This window comes from Perca flavescens, chromosome 17 (assembly GCF_004354835.1).
Source record: "Perca flavescens isolate YP-PL-M2 chromosome 17, PFLA_1.0, whole genome shotgun sequence".
NCBI lineage: Eukaryota > Metazoa > Chordata > Actinopteri > Perciformes > Percidae > Perca > Perca flavescens.
The window spans coordinates 22,285,560-22,302,041 of NC_041347.1; the positions used below are offsets into that span (position 1 = coordinate 22,285,560).

At 38.2% G+C, this 16,482-nt stretch overlaps 1 protein-coding gene across 1 annotated transcript in view; it reads left to right on the forward strand.

Annotated features, from left to right (window-relative positions):
- rgs7a (regulator of G protein signaling 7a) overlaps positions 1-16,482 on the forward strand; it is a 60,784-nt gene that overhangs the window by 36,213 nt on the left and 8,089 nt on the right. The window contains exons 4-7 of the mRNA XM_028603583.1: positions 1,958-2,008; positions 12,965-13,071; positions 15,023-15,074; positions 16,225-16,289. Of these exons, the coding sequence (XP_028459384.1) occupies positions 1,958-2,008; positions 12,965-13,071; positions 15,023-15,074; positions 16,225-16,289 (275 nt within the window). The remainder of the gene's footprint in view (positions 1-1,957; positions 2,009-12,964; positions 13,072-15,022; positions 15,075-16,224; positions 16,290-16,482) is intronic.

Sequence of the window (16,482 nt, forward strand, 5' to 3'; positions counted from 1 at the left end):
ACAGTACCTATACCTAACTAAAGTACTATATTTATGCTACACTTCATCCTTATGTCTAAACATGACATCATCCTCATCATCATCATCATAAGCATTACAATATACTTTTGTTAAAATGCATGCAGTTTCTGGAGTTCAAGAGTGTAATGCTTACTTCATGCTACCTCCCCCAAAACACTTGTCCCCTGGCAGTTTCTAAGGCTGCAGCTTCCCCTCTGTGAACACTGCCACTTCATTCGTGTTCATTGGGGCACCCGTTGTGCGCTGTAAGCACAACAGTTGGGGATGCAACCCAGGTTACTGTTGTGTTTTTCCTCTGCAACCACTTTTTGCAGCCTCAATTTTTAATAAAATACATAGATTTTTTTTCACTTGGCAATTCATTCACTTACAGTAAAAGCATATACGAATAACATATGGGCTACTTGTACTGGTAAGCCCTATAGGTACTGTATGTGTGTACATACAATATGAGTGTGTCTCCTTCCTTTGTTTGTTGTTACAGTGTGTTTTGTTGTATTTTGTTAGGTGTCCTTCATTCCCTAAACTGAACAACAGAACCATAGCAAAGACAACTCTGCTTGTTTATTTTCTATTAATACTGAGCAGAGGTCAGTCATTCTTCAGATTCAGATTCTGCAGTAATAATCAAATATTTGTTATCATTGGGATCATTAATTGTTGATGTCATCCCTAATCACTCGGTTAATATTATTGTCATATTCTGATGCACGTGCGCGCGCGCACACACACACACACACACACACACACACGCACACGCACACGCACACGCACACACACACACACACACACACATCTATGGGCATAATATTAATCAATATGGAGAACAGCCTTGTTAGAGGATTATCTTACACATCTCATTTAAGATCTCTCTTAGAAAGTGGGTCAACTTTGATAGTGTGAAAATGGGGTTGTATTAATGTTAATCCATGGAAAATCTCATCTTGTTATGAGGGTGCGGGAAAGCAAGGGGGTGCAGTGAAGACAAAATCCAGACAGACAGAAAGATAGCTTGATGGACAGCCACAGGGACCGACTGTCTCCCTGCATGCATTCCCTCATGTCTCCATTTCACACCTTTTTCCTGCCTTCTGTGGCTCTCGTCTCCTTAACATACCTTCACCTGACAGCATGAAAGACAGTAATAATAGCTTAGAAAATATATATTTAGCCAAAGTGCCAATGTCACATGTTGTGGTAGGGTGTGAAAACATCCAGGGGGCAGGGGATGTGGTTATGTTTTTCTGAAATGTGAAAATGATTCAGTTGCATTCTCAGATGGGAAAGATGTATTGCAAAATGACATCCACCATATAAAAACTTTGATGTTCAAACAAGATAAAATAGAAGACGTGATATATATATATCTGTGTTGTGATTGTATAGCTGTGTAGACACACACACACACACACACATATAGTATCTTGCCTTTTCTTCTGCTCAGTTTTACATTAAATGCATTTTTCCTCCCCTCGGGCCATATTCTGACCTGTTTATATCTTAGTTTTTTGTTTGTGACAGTTGGAAATGTCTGATGTGATGCATTGACTCTTAAATGAAGCAATTGCAACTGAAATGTCTATGATCTGACTGAGTCAGACCAATTGTGTTGTTACTGTACACAATGGATGCTTCATTATGCCATTGTACCTCTCTGGTCATTTATATTAATGGACTACAGCCAAAGAGAGCTGGCTTGAAGAGGATGTCAGAAAAGAAAATTTGGTAATGGATGGCCTATTACCCACCCACATGGTGTAAGGCGAGAGGAATTGGTATGCACTGTGATTATGAGGGGAGGTGGGTAGGGTTAAGAGTGTCATTGTTTTCCCTTTTATTTGCATCTATATGCAAAAAGGAGCAGCAGTTTCAGCACACTATGAATATATTGATATCATATCAGTGATTCATATTTATGTGCTTTCTCTCATTTCAGGTTCTGAAATTGTACAGTGGATGATCAAGAATCTGGACATCGAAGATCAAGGTAAAAGAGCTGATGGATATTGTCTAGGAAAGAGGTTGAGTTGCACGGGGTGTGGGTAGGCATAGACGGGAGGCAAACCTACTGTAGCCTACCTAAGATGAAAGGGACAGGTGCATGCAGTTGTTCTAAAAACAAGGGAAGCTAGTTAATGCACTTTGGCCACTGAATTGGCCTCTTTAACAACACGGTCAGCAGTTGGAGCTGCAGCAGTGGATGTGACACATAGCTCATGCAGGCAATTTAATTAGCGCGCAATTGCCACAATTAGTGTCAAAAAACCTTTTTTTGACACAATTAGTTTCAGAAAAAGACACAGACAAGATACATATATTTTTAAATGAAGTGGTACTTACACTTTCTGAAGATATCATTATCTCCGATGTCCATCGTGAATAAATGTCCATAAATCATAGAAGAGAGATGCTCCTTATAGCTAATTCCAGAACTTGATTTAGAATCATCAGGTTATAAGTTTTCTTAAGTGTCAAATTAATCCAGAGATAGTTTGTACATCCATGGATACATTTCAAACAGGAACTGCTAATAGCCAGGGCCATAGTGCCATGTGCCAAAATATAAACAATTACAGGCTTCTTCTTTTTCTTTACGGTTTATTGGCGGTTGGCAAACCAATTTATAGGTGCATTACCACCACCAACTGGACTGGAGTGTGAATGAGAGATAAATGCAGAAAAAACAACAACAAACAAACAAATAAAAAACTAGATTGTCTTTACTAAATCAATTTATCTGAGAAACTTAATAATGTTGTAATATACCTTGCCTGCTGTTTTTCCCAAAAGCCCTGACTGTGAAAAGTTGTGGTGGTTTGCCTTATGAAATGTCTGAAAAAGGCGGTCTCTCCGGGTATTGAATTCTTCCTTCCTCCCATTCTAGACTATGCGCCTACGTGAAGATGTTCTGACTCATTCCGGATGTATATTGAGGTTTACACATGGCAAGGGGACACATATAGGCTAAAAAACAGAGCTCAAGTTGTAGCCCACAGCTACCAAACTAATGGTAACTAACTCCATGGCAACATTATACTTCCTGCTTATATCCTCCAAACATCCTCCCGAGATGGAAACCCATCATCTAAAATAATCTTTGTAGCTCTTCTTAGTTGATGGCAATGTTTATTTAAATACTCAAGGCTCCTTGCTTCCTCCAACAATCTCCTGAATTAATCTCACACACCTACAAATCTGCGTTATCAGCATCACACAAACACACCCAACTCATGTTACATGTCAGCACTTTCCCAAAAGGCTAATCAAAAGACCATCGTAACACCTATAATATATATATATATATATATATATATATATATATATATATATATATATATATATATATATATATATAATTTTATAACCTGTATATTAAAGTTCACAAATCTGCATGTTTCTTTTATCTGTCTTTTTGTTTCCTTGAGCTACAGCAGACACTGTAATTCTTGTTCTTATTCCTCCTTTTATCTTTCTTATTCTTATTTTATTCCAGTGTGATAAAGTGCCTAGAACTAGACTGTCTTGAGGGAGTTGTCAAATAATTAGTTGAGCCTCTCATTGCACATAGAATCAAAAGTGGGCAGGTTAAACTTACGGTGGCCGACACGGGCAAACGCCCTGCACTTCAGAAAACACATGCAAATAGACAAAACACGAGCAAATTAAGAAAACAACTACATTAATTTGACAACACGTGCAGCATTCAGCAAACGCGCTGCATATACATACAACACAACCAAATATACAAACGCGCTGCAATTAAAAAACGATGCAAAAAGAAAAGCAAACCCCGAAAAAAGAAACGATGCAAAAAGAAAAACAACTTCATTAATTTGACAACACATGCGCAGCATTCAGCAAACGCGATGCAAATACACACAACACAACCAAATACATAAACGCGATGCGAATAAAAAACGATGCAAAAAGAAAAGCACACAAACCCCGAAAACAAATGCAAAAGAAAAACGTTACATCTAGATTCCACAACGGAAGTTCTCCAGGCCTCTAGAGGGAGGAGCTAAGTGGAACAGCTGGATTTTCGACCCCTTTTCTGCCTTTTTATTAGAGTCGGGTATGGCTGCATAGTAAAAAAAAATTGTTTTTTGTCTGTAAATGTTTTATTACAGACTCTGCTGATTGAGTATCAGCTGTGAAACGAGCCGAGACACACCCACCAAACGAGAGAAAACATAAGCTATCTCAAACATAGACTAAATATTTACAGTCTACACCGTTGCACACCGTTCTGAGATTGAACGTCTCTCTCTCTCTCTCTCTCTCTCTCTCATAGACTGTTAGTAGGCTGTGCTCTCCCCCAGCCCCAAAAAAATCAGCTGTTCCACTGCTACTGTAATATTGTGATTATACAACAAAATAAGTGACCAATCTGTATTCATATTGTGGAGCAATACGCTCTTGAAATACAAAAAATAGACTATTTAAAACAGTCCCTCCCTGTTTAGTAAACCAGCCAATTTACCGTGGGATTTATCAAACTGAATAGCCTAAATCCGGCCTGCACATAAAGACAAAACTGCTTTGCTTGCTCTGTGCGCGTGCTGCTTAGTTTTAACCACGCAGGTGCCATTCTTTGCCTCTTGCTAGGTTTTGTTTCACGCTTGCAGCTGCCTGTACAACTCTTGATGGTTGAATAGGTGTGCAAAGAGTAATATCTGCGCGTGTGAAATAATACAATTTGCTTGTGAGCATGTTTTATCGCACTCGCGAGATATGACATAAACCTGACACCATACTGGTTGCTTGATTGCATTAAAGATGGTAAGCTAAAAATGTGGAAAACAATCTTAATCTTTTCTGAGTTTTGGGTTTTTGTGTGTGTACTGCAGGTGTGTGTTTACATGGATATTGGAGTGTTTATGTGTGGGGGTGTTTGTCTGCTTTAGTGTGTGCCTCAGTATTTTAGCCAGTTCGTAGTTGCAAGACTCCGCTGACTCATCAACTCACAATTCCTTTGTGTGTTGTTTCATTTGTATGCAAGGATCTGCCTGTCTTTCTTTTGTCAATTGTGTCAATTTGTCACTTTATATCAGACAGGTTTTTATGCACGCACTTATTTATGTGTATGTGTATATGACTTTAAGGGTACAAGGAAGCAGTTAGATCATGATAAAACTCCTCTACAATGTTTGAGATCAGTTGAACTTTCCAGAGTGGACAGAAAGCTTTTTTTCTCTTTTGTCCTTTCATTGACGTCGATAAACTATTCAGACATTTAAATTTGCCCTAGAGATTATGCCTCAGGCCTCAGACAGCACTGTGATTTATAATATATGTATATCGGGACATCTCTGATTTGATAAAAAAAAAGATAAACTATCAACAACAAAAAAAGCCTGTCATGCTTCATGTGCTAAACTCAGCCAAGAATTTTCATTTTTTGTTGCGCTTTTTACTTAGGCCTGGCAATAACACATATGTAGTTCTCTCAAGCAAAATTGACATTTGTAGTGTTACATTTTGTGTCACCTGCAATATTGAAAATGCTCTTCCATAATAGTATTCCTGATCAAAATCGTCAAAAACATCAATTTTATAACTGAAGAGTCTGAAAATGTATCAACAACCAGATGTTCTCTGTCCTTTAAGACTCTAAGACAGACGCAGAGCAAGCTGGCAATTGCCCTGCGGTGGTGAACAGAGTGCTATGCAAAACTAAGGCACAGAACACCTCTTGGTGGGGCTGACAAACACAGCTATGTGAAATGCAATTAATTTGGCTTCCAGAACAATAGCAGCATGTTTATTATGCAAAGGCACATGAGTTTATATCAAAGTTGACTGGGGATTGGGAGTTTTAAAAAAACATTTAACAACAGATTACATACTGACACATTCCAGATTAACACATTATCATCCTATTTAGCAATCTTTGTAGACCCCAATCCTATTTTCCTTCAATACTGAATTTGATTAACTGGCACAAATTTCTTCCTCTTAAGTTCTTCTCAAAAGTGTTAGATGTCTTTTGGGACATTTTAGTAGAATGTTTTGCAAGTGTAACTCTTTGTCATTATATTTGTATCACAATTCAGACCATTACACATCATTATAATTTATCGTATTTCTCAAGCCAATTGGTTTATCTGGCAAAGGAACTATTGGAATTAACTGCTTACCGCGTTCAGGGTGGCCCAGACTTGATTTATCAACATGCATTAATGTGCAGTTCAGACAGCTCACTAAGGGATTGCAAACATTGAGAGGATAAATGTGAATGAGGAGCCACAGGTTGACATGATCTCCAACTTTGTGGACGCTGCAGATAATGCTTTACTTAGTTATTCATCAGTGATCTCAAAACTGACCTAGAAAAAGGGATTTTAACATTGAACCACTTTGAATTGGTACCAGCATGATTTATTCTTTACAGGGATATGAGTATCCATAATACATCACGGATAAACATCCATAAATCCAATTGTAAATTATACAAAAAAGACATTTTAACTTCACCTCTGGTCTCATATTTATTAAGGCAAGGCATGGCAAGGCAGCTTTATTTATATAGCACATTTCAGCAACAGGGCAATTCAAAGTGCTTTACATAAAACATTAAAGAGCAGTTAGAAAACAATTAAAAAACAATAATAAACAAATTAAAAACATTAAAAGACAAGAATAAAATTGATAGTGCAGTATAAGAATAAAAGTTACAGTGCAGTATAAGAAATTAAAGTTAATAAAATAGATTATTTAAAGAAAAGCAACATCAAAAAGATAGGTCTTTAGCTTAGATTTAAAAGAACTGAGAGTTGCAGCGGACCTACAGGTTTCTGGGAGTTTGTTCCAGATATGTGGAGCATATGCAGATGTTTTCTGCAGTTTAAAAAGTAGGCCTTATCTAGTTGATTGTTGTCTGTATATCTTTGGTTAAAGAGCAAACAGGAACTGATAGAAGCTAATTCTGCATGACTCTCCATTTCCACCAAAATGTAAATGTGAAGCTTAAAAGATAGGGCTTAGTGTAGCCCGTAGCTAACTGACTAAACATTATACTTCCTGTTTACATCACCCAAAGCATGATGGGAACTGTGGTGGGAAAATCTCAAAATCTGTTCATCCTATAAGACAAAGAAAAACAAACAGAAGTGACAGAATGCATGAAAATTATTTTTTGTTTTGCATTATCAATATACTGTATGGCAGGCATGCATACAATAACAGTACATTAACAATGGCATGAGCCTGTAAATGAAGGAAGTGAAAATCCAGCAAAAACAGCCTTAGGTTCACAAGGGTTAATGGACTATGGACTAATTTACTCACAGAATCACTAAGGGAAGAGTATGAATTATCTTTGCAGTATTATCATTTCAATTAGGCAAGCAGGGTTGTAAAAACCTAATCAGCTCCAGCATCACTCTGCTGCTCTTCTGACCTTGGACCTGCCTGAAAATAAATCCCTCTCCCAGGGGTATAAATTAGATCATGTTATTGATAAAATAAATAGTATGGCATTGTATAGTAAAACAATTTATAGTGGTTTTCATTGCCCAATTCAAAAGCAAATCCTCCTTGTGCAAAGGAAACTGTGAAATAAAATATCTTCACTTTATACTTTTTCTGCAAAATGTTGACAACCTTAAAGTGTTCTAATAATTATTAGCCATATACTGTATGGTATTAGCTGGATAAATGAGCTTGTGAGACTGGAAGGTGGGAAACACAATATGTTCTGAATGCATCTATGAACATCTGTGCATGCATGTATGAGTGAGAAAATGAGAAAAAGTGAATAAATTAAGCTGTGTTGCTCCAAAAACATACATACATACATACATACATACATACATACATACATACATACATACATACATACAAACATAACCCGGATTCTGATTCTAATTGTTTTACTGCTTCATTTTCAGTTGAACAGAAGAAGGTAGAGATAAGGGATAAGTAGCCAACTTGTATAAAATAACATGATGCAGGGTTTGGTTTTCTTCCTGTCCTCCCCAATATTTTGAGTCACCAGCCACCACTGATACATACAGTATATTTATACATACAGTAGTAATTTAGTACATAATAATTTAGATCCCTGTGGGGGGAATATAGTTGTCAAACAGCAACAATCAAAAAATTTAACATGACTAAACAACACTATTAAATAGTCACATTTATTACAACAGGATATTGACAAAAAACTGTCAAGCTGTCAGTGAGTGTGTACCCATGTGTTATTAAGGATGTGCATTGCATATGAAAGAACACCTAATCTGCTCTGTGGAACACCAGATGGTAAAATGATGTATGAGGGAGGACATCAACATGGAAAGGCTTCATACTGTTCTATATAATGGTTCTGGTCTTCTCCTCCAACCTCCTTTAAACCTCCTCCTCATCAGACTCAAGAGTCACTCTTGCAGTAAAACCCTTTAAATCAGGGGTCTCAAACTCAATTTACCTGGGGGCCGCTGGAGGCAGAGTCTGGGTGAGGCTGGGCCGCATCAAGTTTTCCACAAGAAAAGCTTTGTTAAAAAAATTCCAACCTTCTCAAATCTCTTTATTTGTTATTATTTATATTCTTTTATCCCGCCGCGTACGCATCACTTTGATTTATTTTGTCAGAGAGAGAGACCTCATATTAACTCTCTAAGTGCCATTGACGTGTGTGTGTATATATATATATGTATATAAATATATATAAATTGTGATTTGTTATGTGGAGGGGCTCTTTCTAGGGGGGTCCGGGGGTATACCCCCCAGGGGAAAAAAAATTTAAAAATAAACCGTGAAATGGCACTTTCTGGAGAGTTTTGTGCAAAGAAATGGAGAAATTGAGTCTTATGCATGATATGTGCAAAACTCCAAGGTTAAGAGCCTATACTCTGCATTGTTGTAGTATCAACAGGTATTAGGGCATTTAGCATTTGCATTACTGTTAATCAGTCATCACTTGATTACACATTGTATTACCTTGTTATGATATAAGAAGTGACCCATACAATGTGCCAAACATAATGTGCCACATGAAGAGACAGTGCAGCATATGACAGTAGTAACAGCTGAGAAGATCTGGGTCTGTGGTGACCAGGTCCACCTCACACAAACTTCTCCCATTCTCTCTCTTTACTTACACACACACACACACACACACACACACACACACACACACACACACACACACACACACACACACACACCCACACACACACACACACACACGGCACCGAGTGGGGCTCTCCGAGGCGAGCCGTGGCCGGTTCGGAGCCCTACCGCTGGTGGAGATGCGACAGCGAGGACCGGTTCCACGGCTTGGTCAGCGACATGAACTTGTAGCTTCCACCGCTGCGTATGGGGTTTTTAGCTTTAGGAGAAGGCATTTTATTTGCTAATCCTACCAACGTAGACACTTTGGCGTTATGTAGTTGACCCGCGGGGGTGAATTGTCTGCACTTCTGGGAGGGTTGTTGCCGTGTTCTGTTGTTGCCCCCGAGAGCCATATACCCCACCGTGATTGGTAGGTTTGTTCAGCTCCGCACACAACACTGTAAAGTACCATACATATCAAACTCGCGGGCCGCACTAACATTAAACTTTCATATTAAAGCGGGGGCCACAAACTATCGTCCCACGGGCCGCGAGTTTGAGACCCCTGCTTTAAATGATCTTTTTCAGTCTCTTGAGATCACGCCTATGTCCTCTGCTACTCTGGCATCTAGATGTATAAAAGTCTGTAACTTTCTTTGAAGTGTGGATCTATGAAATAGTGGTATTATTCTTTCACCAGTCTTCTAATAGTTCAGTTGCACATTTGTAAAGTATAAATCCACTATCTCCTACTCCTTAGTTGATTAAAACCAGTGATGGAACAAGTATTCAGATCATTTATTTAAGTAAAAGTACCAAAACAACAACCTCAAAGGGCTGCATTAAAAATATACTATATACATAAAATACTTTAAGTATCAAAAGTAAAGGTAAATGGCCCCTGTGACTGATATCTTATAACATTTGACATCATTGTTAATTTGTGTTTATACGGGTGCATTGATGCATAATTAAGTAGCATTTTACTGTTTAAGGTGGAACTAGTTTTAACTCCTTTTTACACAACTTAGTCCAGTGGTTCCCAAGCTGGGGATTGGGCCCCAGTTAAAGGGTCACACGATAAATTGGAGCGGTTGTGAGATAATTAATGGGGAAGAAAGCAAGAAAAGTAAAGTTCTGATCCACAACTCAGACATCTGAAACATGGCAACTCCAACCAGACACTGTTTTTTTTTTTTTTTTTTGTAAGGGGTCACAATCCAAAAAAGGTTGGGAACCATTGGTTAAATCTTTAACAATTCATAGTATTTCATAATCCCATTATATGCTTTTTTTGAAAAGTAACTAGAAACTAAAGACACAGTATTTTCCTGTAAAATGCAATTGAGTAGAAGCATACAATAGAAATACTCAAATTTACTCTTAAGTACAGTAGGCTACTTGAGTCCTTTCCACCATTTAAGCAAAGATTCTTGATCATCTGAGCTTCTCCAAACAGCGCATACTGTGTAGTGCAAACAATAATAATCAAAATAATCAAAACTACAAATACAGAATCTCTTACGTTGTCTTTAGATCAAGCTCAGCTGGAAGAATACTCCCACACTCAACTTGGCAGGGCTCCAAACTGCTGGGTATTTGGCACCGAGCTGGTAATATGATGAAATCAAAGGGTGTTTTCCCCCCGGACTTCAAGGCTGGCCTGTCTTGACAACTTGACTAATTCCAGTCCAAGGTTTAGCCAGCTATAAAGCTTATAGAAAAGCCTGCGATATGTAAAATGTAAGCCTGAAGCTCCCTTGCTACAAGGAATTGATCTTTATAGACTCTTACAAGCAACAACATAACAATCTTTTTATCCCTCCGAAAACCCTCCATCACATTAGTCTGATTTGCAATTATTTTTTTGGGCCAATCATACTGTATAGTTTCTATACACAAATATTTGTACTGGATACTAAATTAGCACTTGCTGTTCAGCTTGATCTAATTGGCTGTATTCACCTTTTAAAATGTGCTGGGTGATTTCCTAAATTAAAATTAGCAAAAATAACAGACTTTGCAGACAATGGAGTGGCAGGACTGTTTTGGGGATTTAGAAAAATCAGTTACTTGACAGAAAGTACTCTTTCTTTTTCTGGTTAAATAACACACCAACATATAATATGCAGTAAATTATATATATATAGTAAATTATATATATATATAATTTACTGCATATTATATGTTGGTGTGTTATTGCTGTAAAAAATAGTGCATATATATATATATAATTTATTGCATATTATATGTTGGTGTGTTATTGCTCTAAAAAATAGTGCAGTTGATAAGGAGAAAGGTATGTGTTTATAAGTAAACAGGTTTAAATAACGTATGACTCATCATTTATTAATAAATTCCAGTCACACACACACACACACACACACACACACACACACACACAGTGTGGATATATGGATGTGTGTGTGTGTGTGTGTGTGTGTGTGTTTTAGAGAGCAAGAGAACAGAGATGTGAATATTTTATGCATGCATACATTATAAGCTCCTGTTAAAGCATTCATAACTCTGCATATTTAAACTATTTCAAGCAATTCAACCTTTGTGTCTGTTAGCTTATTAGTGTGTTACAGTAAGATCACAGTTTACTGCTGGGCTAACCCCCTGGGCTTTACACTAAACATTCAATAAATAACCAAAGTACTGTACATGGCAGAAATAGACAGGGACACAACTGTATGAAACATGTACATACTGTTTTCTATACTGTTCATAATGACCAAAAAAAGTCACAAAGAATTGTCAAAACACAATTATAAACATGAATAATAGATGTTGACACCATGAAGCACAACACCAGGAGATTTAACTGATGAGTTCCGTCTTACTGGCTGAAGATGGGCTAATCAGCAAGACCTCCCGTTGTGCTGCTTGGTTGGATTTGAGACCTGCCTATTCTTCTATTAGAGCAGCAATTTCTTATTCAGGTCCATGGTGTTCATTCTGGACATTTTGTCAAAGATGAATTTAAAGGTGAATAAAGTTAAATATCTTGTGTGACAATAAACACAGTATGCCGCCTGAGGATCTGTGATGAGGAACTATTGATTGCAGGATAATCAAATAGTCTTCTTTAATTGAAAGAGTGGGATCCCAAAGCAGGTTTATCTTTTAATGCCTCAGTATAAACTGAATAAAGATAAATCAGAATTTATATTACGGGCCTTATTATCCTGATCCTCAAAGCTTATTCGTTCTTTGGTGGAGAGTTAGATGATGAGGTTGATACCGCTCTCATATCAGTTTACATAAGGCTACATAAGGCAGCAGCAAGCATCCGCTTAGCTTAGCGCAATGCCTGGAAATGAGGAAACAGCTTGGCTCTGTCAAATGATAACAAAATCCACCCAGCAGCACCTGAAGCTCATGGAATTACATACATATCTAATTTGCCTAATCTCTACAAAAACTGAAGTGGAAAAACAACAACAATTTGACGTTTTATGTTAGGTTATGTGTCAGACTTCTTTCCCCACAAGCAAGCAACTAAGCATATTTTGTCACTCTATTCCTTTAAACCTGAAAATGCAAAACTATTACTAGAAAAGTGACATTTTTAGGCTTAAGATGAAATCCAAATTAAAGATCTATAATTTTTCAGTTCTTACTTTATACTCACTCTTTTAGAATGTTTTTTTTACTAACACATTTCCTTCAGAGCACAGAATAGCCATATCATATCTGCAGGACAGTTGAATTAAACTTGTGAAAGACAAAACCTTCCTGCCCACACAGTATGTATTTGTGACTGTTTTATATACATGAAGATAAAGTTGTGCTGTTGAACAATATTACTGGGAAAACTGAATACACCTGTACCTGGAGTACACCGAGTTGTAAATGGACTTTATGTCTGTGTTTTTTCCAGTGGAGGCTCTTCACCTAGGAACTCTGATGGCTGCACATGGTTACTTCTTCCCCATCTCAGACCACGTCCTCACTCTCAAAGATGATGGTACTTTCTATAGGTTTCAGGTAAGAATAGTAATAGTAATGCTCCGATTCTTATTTGTCTTGAAGGATCTCTATTAGTCTCTATTATTATTATTAGTAGTAGTACAATTACGGTAACGTTTAAAAAAGACCTACTGAAGAAGAAACCCTTCACACGGATAATTTTTAAACAGGCTATACAGTCCCTCCAGAAAAACGTGATTATGTGATCGCACAATTCAATGCATAATTAGCCAAAGTCCACATATTTATGCAGGGGCCGCATTTTTTCAAATACGCCGCACTTTTGCTGCATAAATTGCCAATTTCTGCGCAAAATATGTGGGGCTTTCATGATTTCATAATCCCCGCATTTATATACATATATCTTAGCAGAAAGTTTAAAAGTTTTGCGTTTACTTACTTACTACACACAAGAGCAGCCATTTTCCCCTGTTATCATGGGAACGTTATGAAGTGACGTAATTACGCGACGTGAACATCATTGAAAAGCAGGTGTTGGCAAGGGGGTAAGCTTTGCTTCACAACTCAAACCTCCTATGGCGCCATTTTGATGCTACAAAAAGATCACCTGCAGTTAGCTTCCCATTGACTGCCATTCATTTTGACATCACTTTGACAGCGAATAAATTTACATCTGAAGGGTTTAAAGACTCTATTTGTCCATTGTTTATTTCTAAAGAAACACAACAATACATAAAAGGCTCCATTACCTTGTACCTCATGTTATGGCTCTGTAGCAGACGTTTTTATAAAAATAGGCTAACAATTGTGTCACATAGTAGAGGAATTACCGTATAGTACAGGAGAAGCTCGCAGGCAGTTTGGACTTACGTTTGCTGTTTAAGTTTAATTACTAATGTTAACTAGCATTTTAGTTAGCAATAATTAGCCTGTGCCTATGTTATCTCCTTACATATACCTACGCTCTCCATCTCTGCAAGATTGGGAATGATTGAGATTTCTCCTGGTACAGCTACCAGAAGACTTACAACTTTCAGACAGGTTGCTCACTTCACATTTACGTTGTCTCTGTCAGTTGGAGGCTGCGCAGTATCGCTCAGCGCTCACCGGAAAAGTGCTTCTAATATCCTTCACTGGTCTCCGTCCAGAGCAACGGGATCTGTTGGTCCATTCTATATATACTGTCTATGGGTGTTGGGGGAATCGCTTTTTTTTCTCTTTTTCATCAAACCACAGTTTTTGCAAGTTCCCGCAGTTTTGGCAAGTTAATCAAGGATTTTTGCCTACAACAATCACAAAAAATGACAGACAGAATTGAGTGATACAGAGTTTGCCGGAGATTTCATAGAGAAAAATTACAAATATATTCTGTATTGTCATTTTATATAAAACATCTATAGCTCATTCCTTGATGTTGAAAATAAAGTACAAAAATCCCTTCACACATGTCAAATTTCCAACTCTAAAAGCTGCAGTCATGATAGATCTTTTAAAGTGCCTTTGTGTGATATGCTGAGTCAAAACAATGATTAGGAGTTGTAATCATAATACAGGTTCTGTTTGTCAGAGTGACAAAAAACACATCACTCTGAATGTCAGTAGTGGGATTGACAGTTTAAGTGATTTTGCACCCAGCGAGCTCCCGTGAGTGTGCAGCACAGAACTAAGTGAAGTTAATCAATGCCTGAGGCTGTTTGTGTTGTGTGTAGCAGGCTTCACATTGCTCTTTAGGTGTAATCGGTTTTCATCTGAAGCCAGTCCATACAGTAATGCCTGAGGAGGGTTAAGATTCATGCTGGTGTCTGCTCTCAGTGCTCGCTGAAAGGAGCTTATGTGCTTTAGATGTTATGCTGAGCCCATTATACAACAAAATGTTTTATTGTGACAGATGCAGGGCTGTGACTGTGTGCCCACATTGCATGACAGTGCACACTTTGATTCAAAACACAGTGTGGTTAGCTGAACTATTTCAAAGTTTTGTTTCTTAATGACCTGTTTTTCCCTTTAGACTCCATACTTTTGGCCATCAAACTGCTGGGAACCAGAAAACACAGACTATGGTGAGAGAGCTGTTCTGGTCTTATATAGGGCTAATGATGCAGATTGTTTGTGTAGTGCATTTGCTGTGGATGTTACCAAAAGTTCAAAAGATTAAACACAAATAATGCAACTGCAGTATGAAGATATTATGTAATAACATAAACTCGCATTTCGTTTTTGATGCTTGGACCACAGTTAGAATCAGTTATAGCGCAGTTGGCATGCAATAACTGTATGCTTTCTATTTACCTCAGTCAATTGCCTGAGTCATATACTCTCTGACTCAGGGGCGTCAGACTCGGGGTAAAAGGGGATTGAGTACCCAGGGCCCTCATGTGTGGAGGACCCAAAAATATGCTAGAATGAATAGCTGTGGATGCGGGGAGGGGCCCATAGAAAATGCATATCTACAGGGTCCAGAATTTAGTGCTACGCCCCTGCTCTGACTGATACAGACTGATTACAGTGAAGGAAACCAAGGATATGTTTGTATGCATGCAACATTTGGCTGATGGTTTTACTAATGATACAGGGATGAGCTTTTCAATGTTTACAGCAGAGCGGAGATAAACACGTTGATAATGCCAAAAATGATTTGAGCAAATAGCCACACAGCCTTGCAGGTCTTTCATTTGTTGCTTGAGTTATAGGACGAGGAAAAGGGCTAATGCCCGCTGTGAGAATAATCCTGTGAGTGCTAGGGGAAGTTAGAGTGTCTCAGATGTAGCAACTGATTCACAGGAATGATGCCCCTTAATGAAAACAGTGTAATGGCATAATGAAGCTTCCACATAATGGTCAGTTAACAAAGGGATGAAGGGATGATGATAGTACAGAAAGAGATCAAAATCACCCCCCCCCCCCACACACACACACACGCACGCACACTCACATGCACGCACATACGCACACACGCACACACACACACACACACACACACACACACACACACACACACACACACACACACACACACACACACACACACACACATACATACACTGTAACAGGCGCTCAGAAACCATGCACAGCCAATGACCTTTGTGATTTGCAGGCCAGTTTAAATGTGCAGTTGAGAGGATTAAATGAGTAAATGCAGGGCCACTTAAGGCTGTTAAAACCCAGCTGTGATCCCTCTATTACCAATTTCTCTGTCTCTCTGTCTCTTAGCTGTTTACCTCTGCAAAAGAACAATGCAAAATAAAGCACGTCTGGAGCTTGCAGACTATGAAGCGGTAAGTGAAAGAGATTGTTTAGTGTCAGCACTCCCCTCTTCACATATCTGTTCATACTGACACTGTTTTCCTGTGTGCCACTGCATCATTTGTAACTTTCCTTTCACCTAAGCTATTAAATGAATCACTGGGTTACTCAGGGGCTTTTCTCAATGTATGTGAGCAGGGACCATTAAAGATGGTGTACAGCCGT